Here is a 16888-nt window from a genome sequence, read left to right as displayed (position 1 = left end):
TTTGCGATGTTTGACATGTTTATATTTAACGTTTAGTTTTATAGTTTTACTATGTTATAACTTTGGATAATGTATTTTTGGTACCTTTGAAATATATAATATACTAGTTCCGGCCCCTACGGTTAGAAGGTTTGTGTTCCCCCCCTGTTGGCATCGGTATAAATTGTTTATCCAAACATTCAAAAGTGTTTATTATCAATATTACACCAAAATAAGTCAATAAATTATTTTTATAAACAATCTCAAACACCCCTAATATATGGTTCTTGAAATCTTACACTCGGATTGGATCACATCCCATCAAATTGAATAAATGATCCTATTAAAGTATTAAATTACACCAAAATTTAAAATTTTGTATTATGGTAAACCAATCAATTTATGTATCAATCAATTTATATTTAATCGGTACCAATCTAATTGGTTGGCAGTATTGTTCTAATATTTAAACTTGGTTGGTATGGAATGTTAGAAGTCGTGTACCATGATAATACTGGCTTATTTTTTAGGAGTAAACTCTAATTTTGATCTTTTAAGTTTAATAAAATCTTTGAAAGTGAGACCTAACATTTGACTGGTTTAAAAATCGTCATTGATATTCTCATTTTGCTTTGAATGGTCCTTGGTCACTAAGGGGCTGTTTGTTTTTAATAAAAAAACTCTTAATGTCCTCTTAAGTCTGAATCGGTCAGACATAAGAGGATTCAGTGTGTTTTTTTTCTTCAATTAAGAGCTTAAAAACTCTTATTAGGTCTGAAAATTTAAGTGGTTGCGAAACCTCTTATTACCTCTTATTTCAAATTGTCGCCTACCTACTCTGATCCCTTTGCGCTCGATTTCTTTAGATCAACTCTTCTGTCTCGATCTCTCATCTCTCAACTTTGTCAATTGTCGATCCATATCAACTCTCGATCTCTCATCTTCAAACTTCAGATTTCAGACGCAAAAAACAAACAGTCTAACTGATTCAGATTTCAGACTTCAGCACCACCTCTTAAAAATCAGAAGTGAATTCAGACTTCAGACTTCAGCACCTCTTAAAAAACAAACGCCACCTAACTCTCTTAGAGTAAGAGACAGTTTAGTCTTTTTACCTATCTTCTTAATAACTTTAAAAATAGAATATATAATATAATTCTTTATATTATATATATATATATATATATATATATATATATTTTATATCTATTTAAGTAACGATATTAAATTAAGAATCTATAATTTAAGAGACAATAGTAATATATAAATTTTAAAATATATATAAATTTAATTTATAAAATATAACATATAATTTCAGAAACAATATTTAAGTTATATAACTTTTTAAAAATATTTAAGATTGTAGGTAAAAATACTAAACCACCCCTCACTCTAACGAAGATTCTTAAGGGTGTGTATGGTGTTCAGATAGAACAAGACATGACAGAACAAAACAACTGTTTAATGTTTGGTAAGATAAAACTGGACATAACAGAATAAGTAAAATAACCAATTTACCTCTAATGAGTTGTTTATTTTAATTAATTTATGTAATTTATCAAATTATAATAAAATAATTATTTCTTATAACAAAATATATCATTAGAAAGTTTTCATCAAAATAATTAAAATGACACCACATAAAAAGTTTACGTAGTTTCCAATTTTTAATTTTTATCTCTTTACAACATTATTTTTTATTATTAATATACAATAAATTACGTAAATTAATAAAAATATAGAGACCGTATAAAAATAATATTTTGAGAACAGTAAAATAAAAGTTTAAGAAACATAAAATTCAATAAATAAAATTTAAAGAAATAAATAAAATGTAAAAAAATACCTATTTGATGTTTTAGAAGAGAATTAAGTTTTATTTTGAGGTTGTGTTGGTAAAATACAAGTCTGTTTCACCTTGTTCCACCATGTTCCATGGGGTAGGGGTGGAACAGGTCTGCTCCACTTTGTTCCATTCTCTTTTTGTCTGTTCCACATAAAAATCATGTCAAACATGGGACGAGGATATCTGTCATGTTCTGTCATGTCCAGTCCAATTTACCAAACGTACCCTAAGGGAGTTAGTAATAAGGGCACTTTCAAATCAAAATGAAAATCACTAGGACGATTTCTAAACTTATCAAAATATTGGTCATACTTTCAAATATTTCACTAAACCTAGGAACCAAAGTTACAGTTTACTTTTTTTTCTAATTATTTATTAATTTAAATTTTAAAACAATGATACAAACATATTTTTATTTTTATTTTTAATTATCTCATTTTCAATTTTACTAAATTATAATATTGATGGATATACAAAACTTGATTGAATACGTTCGCTTAACTTTTTCAACTTTAGTACCTTGTCTAACACCTTTACGGTCCATCATCGCTTCTCAATGCCCGCTATTATTAGAATAATGGTGAACGTTTGTATTATATGAAAGTTATTTGAGTGCTTGTATATGTAGGAATAAGTGGTATAACACATATCCGCATCATATTCAAATGCTCCATGGTAAAGATATCAATATAAATAAACTTGTAACTTCAACTTTTATGATGTTGTATAAAACCGTACCAACATGTAAAAATTGAAAAAAGTTAGTAACAAGTATAGTTGATTGGTACATGGTATTAAATTTTACATACCATTTACATCTAACTCTAACAGTTACTCTATTTTAACAATTCTAATATTAATTATGTTATAAAATATTTCATAAATTCATCATTTCAGTACACTTTTTACAGAACTTTTGAAAGAAATTATAACGCATTCAACTTCATTAATCAAAACAATTAAAATAATATATTTCTCTCTAAAAATTTAGGAATTTCTACTTGTCTTTCTGGTACAAAATTTACATGATCTAAATCTGTTGAGACAGGAGGACAAGCAAGCCTTGAGGGCCGACTAGTATTTCGTTAAGGAAACTGATCAATCCAAACCAAACCACTGGAGTCACATCGACTCCACCGAGGGGCGGAATCACCTTCCGTGTCACCGTCAAAATCGGCTCCGTAGGGGCGTATGCGACTACATACGGAAATTTCCCAACCGGGAGCTTTGGATACCACGACATGACAATTCTTGCAATGAACAGGAACGAAAATGCTGACAGAAAAGGACCCAATATAGCTATCGCCAACTTAGCCGTACCCTGGTCTATATCCATCAGAACCAACCTTTGCATATACTCTGGTATGCCATCTGATGCATTTCTTCTGTTTAGGATCAAATGATTCCAGTTACAGACGAAAATCAGCCAAAATGACCATAAAGCTGCGTTTGGTACTAGACAAGACTAGACAGAACTGAGTGGACGGGTTATACATACATAAGCTCTGCAGAGTCGACTGAAGCTGATACGGGGATATTGATGCCAGAAACTGCAACTTCTAGAAGAGAACATGCTCGATATCTTTGAACCCTCTGATTAGGGACTCGTTTTGTTGGGCATATGAATCTTCTCTGTAAAAGGAGAGAATACGCATGTGTTTTAAGAGCATATATATCTGTTCGCTATGAATTTTGAGGTTGAATGAACTGTTTTTCAACTCCAATATATGGGATTGTTTAAACACCCAACAAACGATGATTTCGTTGAATTCTATAGCAATTAGCGAATAACAGATAGTATCTTGGCAATGCATTCTTTCACACAAACCAATTTTGTGAATCTGATGGTTAAACTAAGATCATAAAGGCATTAAAGCAATGCCATTTTGGCACAGCAGCCTATTACTATAATGATGCAAAAAAAAGGCAGGTGTGTTCATAGGGCTTGTAACTGGTAACCCCTGAGCTGGCCCCACATCACCCTGCCCAAAAGCATCATGTGAGAGGCAAATCAGGTGCATAGTTGTCCGCTAGGTGGCCAACTTAAAAGTATAGTGCACATAAGGACCCCAATCCCCAGAGAATTGTAACTCCCACACTAGAACTCTCAGACTCGAATCATCGTCAGTTTGTGCAAGTATACCAACTGAGCTACACCCCGAACGTTTGGACCCAGCTATGATAATTATATTACGAAGTGCTTCTTCGACTCATAAATCACAGTTTTCGTGACAATTATGACAGAAGCAGAAGGTCACATTTTCACAGAATCCTTCCTCTTGGTTGTTGAACAAATTGTTGAAATTTCTATTTGTATATAAAGGGTATTGATCTTAAAACATTGAACTGTAACCACCATATTTTTTTTTTCAATGTTTGATGCATAGAAATTAAATGCTATGATCTCATTTTTCAATGTTTGATGCATAGAAATTAAATGCTATGATCTCATAAGAATTTCCTTCTTAACTTCACCATTCATGAACTGACCAAACTTGCGAAGAACAGGTAACTACTGGCTCATTCCAGTTGCATATGAGCACACATAAACAAAGAGATGGAGAATTTGCTTACAGGGAAGAACGAATTTGATCCGGTTGGGGATGAAATTAGGCGTAGTGGTACTGAATAACCTGGAAAACAGCAAAAAGAGCAGCAGATTCTGAGACGACATGTTAATCAAAAGATGAATGCTTAAACAATTATTATACCTAATGACTGAATTGAGTGTAATCAAAATAGGGGAAACGTAAACCCTAATTACTGAATGGAGTGTAATGATTACACCTTTGGTATGAATTGCACAAGAAGATAGAGCCATTGAATCGAAATTGGAACAAAGTATGATAAGAGTTAGCAGTGTCCAAAGAGAATGGAAGGTTATCCTGATATTGTACGGTCCTGTCAAGTCCGACCGGGTCTAACCACTACATGATCCACGATCAAGACTCATGAGAGGTTCAGATCATGAGGTTGTTTGATAATTATTGAATGATTTGATGTAAAATAATTAAATTATTAAAATAATTAAGAAGTTTTTATGATATAGTGCAAAATGAAATATAATTGATTGGTAATTGTAAATAATGAAATTAAGGCTCTTAATGGTTAAGAAAAATACATAATACAAAATCATTCAGAGGGTTTTAGAATCATTAAAAGACAGATTTTTTTTACCAAACAAGATTCACCTCTTAACGATTCAGAGGTTGCCTCTTAATGAAACTATTAAGAAGTAAACAAACAACCCACAAGTACTCAGAACAGGTTACCTATTAATGGGTGAGCCGGGTTTTTTAATAAAAAAAAACCAGTAATTCAAAAGATTCTCTAAAATAGAAAAAATTTGGAGATTTTTATTTCGGAAGATTTCATAAAATGAAATTTTCCGAAATTTTATGAAATCTTCCGAAATAAAAAAATGGACCGGTTCTTTTAGAAATGGTGCGGAAAAAATGCAAGTAAATAATTGAAAATAAATAAAAAATAGATTATGATTGAAAAAAATTAGTTTATAAAATATATAGGAAAGAAAAATCTGACCCTGACAGAGTCAGGAATTTCTTTAAATATGTTCATGAATGGAGATGTTATAATAATAGTCGGTCCTTTGGTCCATCTAATTGGAACAACACTATCCATACTATGTTATAAAACATTTGACAAAAACTATTAAAAACCATTTTTTATGTATGAAATACTGTTTATTGATGCATATTACTTAAAATTTAAGATTACAAATAAAGTATGCGTAAGTACAACTTATTAAAACTCCATGTTTGAATTCGTGTAACTAACTGCAGATGAACATAATTAAATATATGATAAACATTTCATTTTATATATAAAAAATCTAAAATGTAATTAGAATAATCATTAAGATCTAACATAATACTTAATTACAATATTTATAAAATTTTATTATTAAATCTAAATTAAATTACTTCATTACATTAAATTAAATTATAATAAAAAAAATTGAATTAAAGAAAATTACACAAAACAAGAACTTTTAAATAGCTAATTTGATATTAATATCGATATAGATTTTTCAAAATTTTATGATATTTTATTCAAAAATTAAAACATTATCTCTTTCTCAAAAACACATAAAACTACATTATATCAACAAAGATAAAGAATAAAACGAAATGTTGAAGTCAAGATATGTCTCGATGCATTGCACGAATACCCTTCTGATTAGTAACTAACTTATTTGTTCTTATAATATCTTATATTAAATATTTCTTTTTATAACATCATTAATTAAGGAAAAGATAAAAAAAATCATATTAACGGTAAATCTGTTGATCAATCGAAGCTTGCATGTTATATACAAATTGTTGTTTGACAGTTGCTGAATGGTTTGGTACAGAATAATTAAGAAGCTTTCATGATATAGTGCAAAATGAAATATAATTGTTCGATAATTGTTTACAATGGAATTTGGGTGCTGAATGGTTAAAAGAGACCCATGATACAAAATCATTCAGAAGGTTTTAGAACTATTAAGAGACATATCTTTTTTTTGTCAAACAAGATTCACCTCTTAACGATTTAGAGACTACCTCTTAATGAAACTATTAAGAGGTAAACAAATAAATCCTTAGGGTGCGTTTGGTACGTAGACTGGGTGGGACGGGACGGGACGGGACAAAAATAAATAGTGCCATGTTTGGCACGCCATGGGACAAAAATAAGGTTGGACAACATTAGACAAAAATGAGTTTTCATGGACTATTTTTGAGTTTTTTTGTTCCACCAAAAAAGGTGGAATAACATGGGACTAAACCTTGATATTACAATTTTACCCTTATTAAATCACATCAGGTACAAAACCTAATTATAAACTCCATCGCCTCCCATCTTTCTTCATCTTGCAGCTTGATTATGGCCTCCATCTTCCACGAACTCCAAATCGATTCCACACTCCGACTTCCACGAGCTCAAACTTTTTTTTTTTTGTAAGGGTGTCCGGGCCAAAGCCCGACTAATCCCCGGCAATTTTGGAGGCTAAGCATGACCCCACTTAAATGTCGCCAACACTCCCCTCCCAGGGCTCGAACTCGGGTTCATGACTATGCCATGCCCAAGCCTTTACCACTAGGTTGGAAGGCTCAAACTTGATTCCAGATTCGGGTAAAATTTCTTCTCTATCTTCCATGATTGTCGATTTCTCCATAATTTCCTACACCAAATCGATTTCACGAACTCGATTCCACGAACTCCAGCTTCCACCAAATCGATTTCTTCATACTTTCCATGGTTATCAATTTCACGAACTCCAGCTTCCACCAAATCGATTTCACGAACTCAATTCCACGAACTCTAGCTTCCACCAAATCGATTTCACGAACTCGATTCCACGAACTCGATTCCACGAACTCGAAATCAGTTTTTCGAATCGATTGGCTACTGTTGCTTTCTTTGTGATTTTGATTGGCTACTATTGTTTCGAGAGTCGATTGTGTTTGTTTCATTGATCTGTAAACTATAGCTTTTAATTTATGATGGAATTGAATTGTTTCTTTTCGAAATCGATTGGCTACTTCGATGATGCTTTGTGAGTTTTCATGGGACTATGAATACAGAGTAGAAAGCACCATTACTGTAGATTTTAGCATTTGCATATCATGATGGTGATGGTGATGTTCATGTGAGAATTTATTGGCATAAGCTTTATTATTTGATCAATAATAACATTAAACAACATTTAGGGGCAATCGGGTCATTTTAACAGTTTTGTCCTGTTCCGTCCAACTTACCAAACGCATGACAAACAATTAGTCCAATATTGTTCTAGTCGTACCAAACGTAGATAAGACAATTAGTCTTGTCATGTCTTGTCCCGTCCCGTTTGCGTACCAAACGCTATCTTAGAAATCAAAACAATTTTTGAGTTAAACTATTGCATGAATATTTTTGCCAAGTGTTTTACAAGTATTTGGAAGGAAAACCCTACGACCATTAGAATTTAGACATCACAAAATTGACCTGAGTCTCTTCCAACTGAACCCGGTTGTAATCGGATCTGACCGGCCCGGGTCGATCTGCGCGGTTTGGGAAGTGAAGATCAAAAGTGCATAGTTGCGATAAATCCTTTAATTAATGCACAAAGGATTGTTCCCTTTTGACTTGGGATGCCCCAAATTAGGAGATTAATTCAATTCTCCCTTGTTGTCAACGATTCTGTAAAGATTTTGCTAAACCATTCAACTCTTCCAATTTTCAACCCGGATTCTTTGGTTTAGTATTCATCATAAACAAGATTAGAGAGAGCTTCTTCTTGATGTGATTGAATTCGTTGAAGAAGGGTCGACGTCTGAAACTTTAAGCGTTTCCCATGGATTTGACGGATTCAGCTCCCTCGATACGACCCTCCTCTGACTCCATCCCTCTTCCCTCCGGCTCCGCTCCACGACAGGTAATTCTCACTCAAGTTATGCAGATACAGTGTTCGTTTTTGCTCAGCATCGGGGAATATGATAAATCTTGTTTTGTTTTTCTACTCTTATTTGTGTTTGGTTTTATGATTTTTATGCCTTTGAGTTTGATTGACATAGGTCAACGTGAAGAAATTTAGAAGAATATGTAATCAAGCTCAAGCATATGGTTTTTTGCTAATTTTCTTGTGGTTCTTCTAGTTGTCAATGTTGTGTTTAGGAAAAGGGATATGATTTTGTTGATTCATACGTAACTGGAAAACATTATTGTATTGTAATGTTGTTCCTTCATTGACCTTTTCTAGCGGCTTGCAAAATCGACTTCTACTCCTCGATTTCCTCTGATTGCTACTTCCATGCTGTTTGATCTTTATGTTTTATTTGGGTTTATGATGTAGATTTACTTCCCCCAAATTGGAAGTCTTGTTAGCCAAATAATCAACAGTAAAATGAAACCTACAAACTGTTTATAGTACAATTCGATACATGGGGATTGATTAATTTTAGTTCAAATAGTGACTGTAGTATGAACTTTTGAACACAAGCGGAATTCCAACTTATTTAGTTCCCGTTTTGAACAGAATTTTCGGTTTAGCTTATGAAATTTGGATTTGCATGCATACCCTAAATAATCTGCAGAGTTATTAGCTACTTGCTAGTGAGGGTGGTTAGATCTTGTATCTGGACTTGTCTTCACAAGCGTTTCCCTATTTTGGCAAGATCAACCTTGCAAAGCTTCAGTCTCTTCAGTTTCTTTTCAAGTGAGTGCAGTTCTCATATGATAAGCACTTCCATGGCATGGTTGTGGGTTCCACGGAGTAAGTAAACTAGGACTTTCTACTTTCTAGCATATGGACCATTTGGATACCACTTCAATATCAGATTGATTTCAGATCTATGTCCAATGTAACATAGACTTTGCGATTAAAAGGCTAATAGCTGATTTGTGATGGTAGGAATGATTCAGCGGCCTGAGTATGGACTCTGGTCTTTGGCAGGGATCCGTTTTGAACGGGAAAACATGTTCTTAACTAATCTAAGTTGTTGGAGAATAATCACATACCTAGCTTCTTTTGTCAATTTTATTTGTATTATCTCCATAGTAGAATATTACTTTATGAAGTGGCTATAGGCATCAAACTTTGTGTTAATGACCAATGAACTCGTTCTGCATCAAACTGTTTCTAAGAATCTTAATCCTTACTTCCAACAATGTAGAAGAAAAATGGTCAAATTTCCATAACGTCTTTATTGGTTTAAAGTGGATACAAACGATTTATATAAGTGGCATTGTTATTATCTTTGTGGTGGTTGGGGAACTTTCTTATTACTGATGCATCATTTGCATTTCTTTTGGTCTTTGAAGTGCATCCCTTATAACATCAATGCAGGTGCTTTCATTCTCACCACCTCATAGTTCTGTTATAAGCTTAGTTGATGTCCGATTACAATTTCAAAACTTTTCATGGAATATCCTTTAAATTCAACTAACTTGTAATATTTCTTAAGGTAGTTTTAAGTAGTTTCATTTCAAAACTTGAAACATAATGTAGCATGACTAATTATTTTAGGAGGATAGTTATGAAACAGAACTTATATCAAGACAGTACTAATTATTTTATTTTCTGAAAAACAAGTTAATCACATGTACCTTTTTGCACCTAGTCTCTCATTTTTAGTAAGCAGCCACCTATCTAATACTTTCTATTTGCAAATTTCCTTTTAGGAGGATCATTATGTAGCATCCATAATTGAAGAACATGAGACAACTTGCTGGGGATGTGGATTGCGGCTTGTTATTTCACCTTATGCACCGATTTTCAAGTGTGGTTGGTGTGGAGCCATAACTAATCACAATGCACGTAAATTCAATAACAAGTACTTTTGGTTGAGACGTCTTCGAGACCGGAGTTTTGTCAGTATTCTCCTGCTATTTATGCTTTTCATTATAGGTAACTTTAGCTTCCATAATTCATTTCCTTAGGAACTACCTAATTTCCCCTCTGTGCATCATGTATCAGAATGGTATCTTTTCCACCTTCCTACAAAAACTTTTTAACAGATTACTTATTTATGGTTCATCACCCACAACTTCTATGCTGCTAACCTTTTCTTCTATTTGATGGTAGAATGGAGGCTGGAAAAAGAAACCTAGAGAATCTTTTGTGTTGGATGTTTCTGCTTTTTCTTTTTTGAACATGTAGATTTTTCATTACTAATTTATTGTTTTCAAAGTTTCTATGATAACAGTAGATGCCCAATACAAGATTCTACAAGTTTTTACGATTTCAGATATTTCTACTTAATATACTGAGAGACTAATAATTGAAAGCTGTTGGTCGTCTAATTTTTACTCTATATGTGCTTTTGTAACTCAAGAATGAATTCCATAGACAACTTTGAACAAATTTCTGGAACACTAAGACTGTTAACTTAATGTACTGTGCACGATGATATCTCCAAGATTTGCTTGTAATCTTGCCTCGCCTTCAAGCCACTACAAGATTCATGTTACTAATGGAATATGGTAACCCCCTTATAAATAAGATATGTGAGCCTAAAGTCCTTACGTGAAAATTTCTTATTGTATAAAGCCTTATATCCAAATATCAAGGAATGCTAGTGTTATCATGAGAGCCTGTTTGTTAGGAGACAGATTACAATTTGTGCCATATGTAATCAAGGAATCCCTATAGTTTGGTACTTCCCATATCTCTCACACAACTTGGTCTCACTATAATTTCAGTTTGGTAAATTAATAACCAATCGTCTTTCTTGTCAATGTAAACCAAAGCAGAAAGAATAAGATTGATGGAGAACTATTAAGGTGTCTCAAGATTGTAGACCAGTGTTGTAAGAATTGCCACTTAGCCTGCTTAAGCGGCCACCTATGCGCCTAGCATCCCTCCACTGGTTCTATTGGTCATGTCTGCTTATCGGTCGTTTAGGGGTTAAAGGTCCCCCATCGCTTTGACTAGCTAGTTAATTGTGGGATTAGGCATTTCTAAAAATTAAGTGGGAATTAGTACACTTTATTCTGTTTGTGTTCATCGATCAACTTTTCTGAACTTGGAAGGATTCATCTCAATCCTTTTTGATCGATCAACTTCTTTATATTTGCTCCACTCCTTACTGTTTCCCTTTCAGCTAACTGTGATTTTCACTGATCTCTTGATGCTAGTTTATGAATCTCTTACAATATCTGTAACTGAACTTACAGGTAGCGGTGTTTGGGCTATTTATCCTGTCATCGTTTCAATGAGTTATTTCTTTGGCATATTTCATTCGATTATGGTGATTATCTTGTCAATAACCACACTTTCAACTTACATCCTTGCTGCATTTCGGTCTCCTGGTGCACCACCGCTTATATCTTGGGGCAGCTATCCTGCCGTGGGAAGAGGTGCTCTCGGGGATTACACTTTTTGTCAATTGTGTTCAAAGCCAAAGTCACCTAACGCTCATCACTGCCGTTCATGTGGAATGTGTGTATTGGACATGGATCATCATTGCCCATTTGTAAGTGTTCATCTACATATATGATGCTAAATGCTTGTAAGAAGGGATAATCACAAATATAGCCAAAATTGGAGTTTACCGTCACAAGTTGACCAACTTTTTCCATATTAGCACAAAATAACCACTTATTTCGCAACAAAAAAACATGAGCAAAAACCCTTTTTTTAGATCAATACTTTTTTAGATCTTTTTCGACTTTTGTGGGCCCATTTCGCGAAGGAAGGTAAGAAAAACCCTTTTTTTTGAAATTTTAGGTGTTGCTCATGCCTTGGCGAAATGGGACCACAGACCAAAAAAATAAGTCAAATATTACATTCAGCAAAAAGTTTTTTTTTTTTTTTTTTTTTTGTGCAAAATAGGTGGTTAATTTTGTTAATTTGGAAAAAATTAGGTCATTTTGTAACGGGTCTAATTCCAATTGTAAGTTTGAAATTTAAAAGTGGACCTTTTCTGGGAGAGTTTGGGTGTGATGAAAACATACTGAAATTTGGTTGTATATATTCCAGATTGGTAATTGTGTTGGGGCGGGAAATCATCGGAGCTTCATCCTCTTCCTCATGTCAGCAGTCGCCAGTACTTTCTATGTTTCGATTATATCTTCGTACGTAGCTTATCAAATCTGGCCGCCATTACGACACATTCCTACGGCTGTTTTGAGTAGGTCGACCGTTGTTTCAGTCCTAACTGAACGAACGTTCGCTTTCCTCATATCCGTAGAATATTTACCCATCAGAGGTTTTGTACTCATTTACCTATTCTTTGCAAGCATTTCTGTTGAAATCGGTTTGGCCGTGCTTTTGTGGCAACAACTATGCTACATATACGAAGGGAAAACGTACCTGAGTCAGTTAAGTTCACACAATGACGTCGACGAAAAAGACTGCCAAAACATTGTAAGGTTCTTTGGTTTCCCTTATCCTGCAACGCGATATGTGCTTAGTATTTGGAATTCTAAGAAGAGCCACAAAAAGTGAATGTATACTTAGAGAAGGGATTAGTGGTTGTATCGTATGATTGTATCGTATGATTGTATCATTCTTAGAGTTATATATACATGCATCATTCATAAATTCCATAGTGTCTGAATGTGGATTGAATTAGATTTCTTGTTTTCAACTCGTGTCGGTTAAGACCAACGACTAGTTATGTGTTCGGTTGTTACCTGGGCGAGGATGAACCAAAAACACGAGAAAGCTAGGAATCGATTTGAAGCGTATGCCAATGGATAACTGTAACGCCCCATGTCCTTATATATGTTTGGTGTCGTTACTTTACATGATAAAACTATTAAATCTTGAATTTGGACTTGAAATTCAACTATATTTATAACATATCTTGAAATTACATCAAAGGAGAAAGTACTTAGCTGAAACGTAACCATAACTTGTATTACAACAAAACTTGCTTATTGACTAAAACCATACTACTTTATGCAAATCCTCTTTACTTTTTTCCTGAGATACATACATGAGATATATAAGCTATAAGCTTAGTGAGTATTTATGGTTTCATGAATAAACAATTTTCATGATGCTTAACATCTTGTGAATAGTAATTCGTTAAAGCTCTTGATCATGTATAAAAATATTCTTTTTATTATGCATAAACATTCATAAAATACTATTCTTTATTATGCGTAAAATGTTCTTTTGAGATCTCACTTGTCACATGCATATATACTATACTTGTCTTGAGGTTTGCTAACCCCCGGGTCCATAAAAGGCTGCCGTATAAGGTCCGTTTGCAAGACGTTCCTTCTTGTAGTATCCCATACGTTGGATATTATGGTTATACATAACATGTAAAAAATTTCATGCCTTGTGTAACACATATGAATATGATAGCATGTAATCGATTTTCATGTCTTGTGTGTATACTTGTATTAGAACATGTCATCATGCATATCTTGAATATGTATGTGTATCAATATTTTCATGTAAAACAAGCATGCCAACATAGCTTGTAATGCATAAAATACTTTTATATATAGCGTGCATGTATCTCATAAATCACATAAGTACTCACCTTGATTTGCCTACTTTTTCTTTTGATTCATTTCTTCAAGCTTAATTATGTATACATAGAAAAATTTCTTATTTTTTTGGTATGCATAAATAGTGACCCTTAAATCCCTATTTATAGATAAATTCATTGCATTAACTACTTGTTCATTTTGTTCTCAAGATTGTACTCTTATGAGAGTTTGACACCTCATCAATAAAGATAAGAGAATCTTGACAACTCATCTCTAAGGATAAGAGAATCTATACAACCCATGCTTCTGGTATTCCTTGTCATGCTTCTTAGACTTGTCTTGTAACCAATAGTCTTGTCAACTCATATTTTTTTAGCCTAAACAACTCATCACTAGATTGCTTATTCATGCTTATTAGACTTGCCAACACACTTCTAACCTTAACAACTCATCACTAGATTACTTAGTCATGCTTACTAGACTTGTCAACACACTTCTAGTTCTAGCCTTAACAACTTATCACTAGCTTGCTTAATCATGCTTACTAGACTGCCAACACACTTCTAGCCTTAACTACTCATCACTAGCTTGTTTAGTCTTATAATGAAGATGTTTCACTAAATGTAACAGTTGCTGGAGTACTTGAATTATTCATAATTATTTGCATTTAAAGCTAAAATATTGAGTTTTATCAAATAAGGAAACTAGGGTGTTACAATAACGCTATTTGAAGTTTGAACATTCACAACGAAGCTTTTTGGAGGGCTTCCATGGTGGAGGATCTTAAAAAACCTTCTTTTTCTACCAACGATGTTAAAAAAATGAATTCTTTTAAGAAGATGTGACCGGCAAAAACTCATGTTTTCACAATGGATGTTCTTTCTGTTCATATAATAACCTTAACAGGAACATCTCCATCGTAGATATTTTGCTTCTGGGTCCCACTTTTTAATGGAAAAGTCCACCATCACAAATATTCTAAATTGTGCCAGTGACCTTGTACATTACAAATGTCCATTTCATCCATTTTTCTCCTAATCTTCTCCGAATAATCGTACTCACCGACACTCGTCGGTCGTCGCCTGCCATCAGTTCCATCACACTATCAGTTTATCACAGTGGGTGGCGAGACTGCCGAGACACATCAGTTCCATCAAATTGGTTTTGGGATGTGACTTGTGAGCGAGTGAAGAAGAGCCGAAGAGGCAGTAGGTGGTACCATGGTGAACACTGATACAAAAACGAATGGAACCCTCCTTATTTTGCCTTTTTCCTTCGATCACCACAACCTTTTCCGCTTTTCTGAAAAAATTTGAATTTTGAAAAATAATTAAAGACTTCTTGTATTGTTGTGTGCGCTTAAGGTATCAATTATCCACTTCAATCCAAAGGAATCAGTCATTTAGGTGTTTTCCTTCTAGTTATCCTCTTAAATTTGATCTTTTCTTGAATTTTGCATATTTGGTGAATCTATTCTTGAATCTGATTTGGTTTAGCCTTTAGGTAAGCCGTTATTTCACTATTTCGTATTTGGTGAATCTTGATCCTTGAGTTTGATTTGTGTAATTACATATTTAGTGATTGTTTGGCTGTTTGAACAATTTGGTTTGATCAAGTATGTTTCCTAGATCACAACTCAAAATAGAAAAGGCAAGAAATTGCTCCATTTTTACATGGATCGCTAAATAAATTTGTTGTGAGGCAAGAAAAACCCATTGAAAATGCTAGTTCTTATGATAATGTGGAAAATCTCATTGACGAAGAACTTGTTGTTGATCCCAATTCTAATGACTTTGTTGAAAATCTTGATGAATAACCCCATGTTGGCAATCCTAACTCTAATAACTTTGATGAGCCTAATTTAAATATTTTTAAGCCGTGTTTGAGATAATTTAAACTCAAAACTGAAGTATTTGCTTAAAGAAAAAGGATCTGTTAGAGAAACTAACATCGTTTTTTCAAAAGATTATCAAAATAGACATTTTTCTTGTACCCATTATATTCATACGCTACAAAATGGTGAATGTTATGATCGGAAATGGTTGGTTTACTCCAAAGACTTGGATAAAGTTTTTTGCTTTTGTTGCAAATTATTCAAAAAGGCTCAATCAAAGAAGTCAATTAGCAAGTGATGGACTTAATGAGTGTGAAAGGTGGATATGTTCCCACACGTGTTGCTTGCCTACAAGATTTTGTTAACCATACCAGTGACGGTAGCATCCACCGAAAGAAGTTTTTCAAAATTAAAGCTATTGAAGTCATATTTGCAGACTACCATGAGCCAAGAGAGTCTTAACGGGTTAGCAATTTTGAGCATCGAAAGTAAGTTTTTAGCAAAGATTGACTATGATAGATTAATTGAAGATTTTGCTTCACGAAGTACACGAAGACACCATTTTAGATGAATAGGTAATCTTATATTTGTGTTGTTGTTCAAGGTTTTGGTTTATGTCCCCCGTTGTAACTTTTTTTTTCCGATAATAACCGGTGTAGACATGAGCCGCCTAGCTTGACCAGGTTCAAAACCCCTTAAAAATTTGTATCTTCTTGAGTTCTTGGTTCATTGCAGTAGGGACATTTTTAGCTATCCGTCCAAGACATCCAAAACCATTGGACCAGCCTTGTACGCAGCCACATCTGTGGGTACCTCCAAAGCCATTTTTTCAGCTTCTTGGAGCCTGCCTGCTCTAGCCAACAGGTCAACCAAACACCCGTAATGCTTTGTATCGGGAAGGATACCAGAATCGTCCACCATTTTCTTGAAAAGCACCAACCCTTCTTTAACTAATCCGCCATGGCTGCAAGCACTTGAATGCTCAAGAAAGTAATCCGATTAGGCTTCATGCCCACTTCCTCCATTCTTTTAAAACTACCCACAGCTTCCCTTGCCATTCCATGCATTGCAAACACAAAGATCACGGACGTCCATGACACTAGATTCCTTTTCTCACTTGCTATACCCTCGAAAACTCGCAAAGCATTCTCTACACTTCCGCATCTTGAATACACGTCAATTAGGGCATTCGTAACGCGGATATCTGTCACATAATATCCGCTTTTCTTGTGATAACCAGATCCTGGTTATTACCCAAGGTATTTGATACGTGAATATCTGATTAATAATTT

The 16888-nt window shown here is 34.0% G+C and overlaps 3 protein-coding genes and 1 pseudogene across 3 annotated transcripts in view; 2 read left to right on the top strand and 2 right to left on the bottom strand.

Moving 5' to 3' along the window:
- The window catches only part of LOC112528550 (zinc finger MYM-type protein 1-like), a 2526-nt gene extending 2482 nt beyond the window's left edge, over nt 1–44 (top strand). The window contains exon 2 of the mRNA XM_025139573.1: nt 37–44. Within this exon, the coding sequence (XP_024995341.1) occupies nt 37–44 (8 nt within the window). The remainder of the gene's footprint in view (nt 1–36) is intronic.
- A 2656-nt stretch (nt 45–2700) lies between these two features.
- LOC112528136 (protein COFACTOR ASSEMBLY OF COMPLEX C SUBUNIT B CCB3, chloroplastic) lies at nt 2701–4760 on the bottom strand. Its single transcript, XM_025139072.1, has 4 exons — nt 4613–4760; nt 4400–4458; nt 3324–3457; nt 2701–3210 (listed from the first exon to the last, which is right to left on the bottom strand). The coding sequence occupies exons 1-4, from the start codon at nt 4644–4646 to the stop codon at nt 2856–2858; spliced, it is 582 nt and encodes a 193-aa protein (XP_024994840.1). The 5' UTR covers nt 4647–4760; the 3' UTR covers nt 2701–2855.
- A 3179-nt stretch (nt 4761–7939) lies between these two features.
- Nucleotides 7940–12852, top strand: LOC112528376 (protein S-acyltransferase 11-like). The gene is made up of 4 exons (XM_025139394.1): nt 7940–8249; nt 9995–10220; nt 11489–11787; nt 12294–12852. Exons 1-4 carry the CDS (start codon nt 8169–8171, stop codon nt 12759–12761), a joined length of 1074 nt encoding a protein of 357 aa, XP_024995162.1. The 5' UTR covers nt 7940–8168; the 3' UTR covers nt 12762–12852.
- A 3494-nt stretch (nt 12853–16346) lies between these two features.
- The window catches only part of LOC112528549, a 2822-nt pseudogene continuing 2280 nt past the window's right edge, over nt 16347–16888 (bottom strand).

Source organism: Cynara cardunculus (genome assembly GCF_001531365.2).
Source record: "Cynara cardunculus var. scolymus isolate 2C chromosome LG 15, CcrdV1, whole genome shotgun sequence".
Classification (NCBI taxonomy): Eukaryota; Viridiplantae; Streptophyta; class Magnoliopsida; order Asterales; family Asteraceae; genus Cynara; species Cynara cardunculus.
The sequence above is the reverse complement of the archived record's forward strand: the minus strand, read 5'-3'. Positions and strand labels throughout refer to the sequence as shown.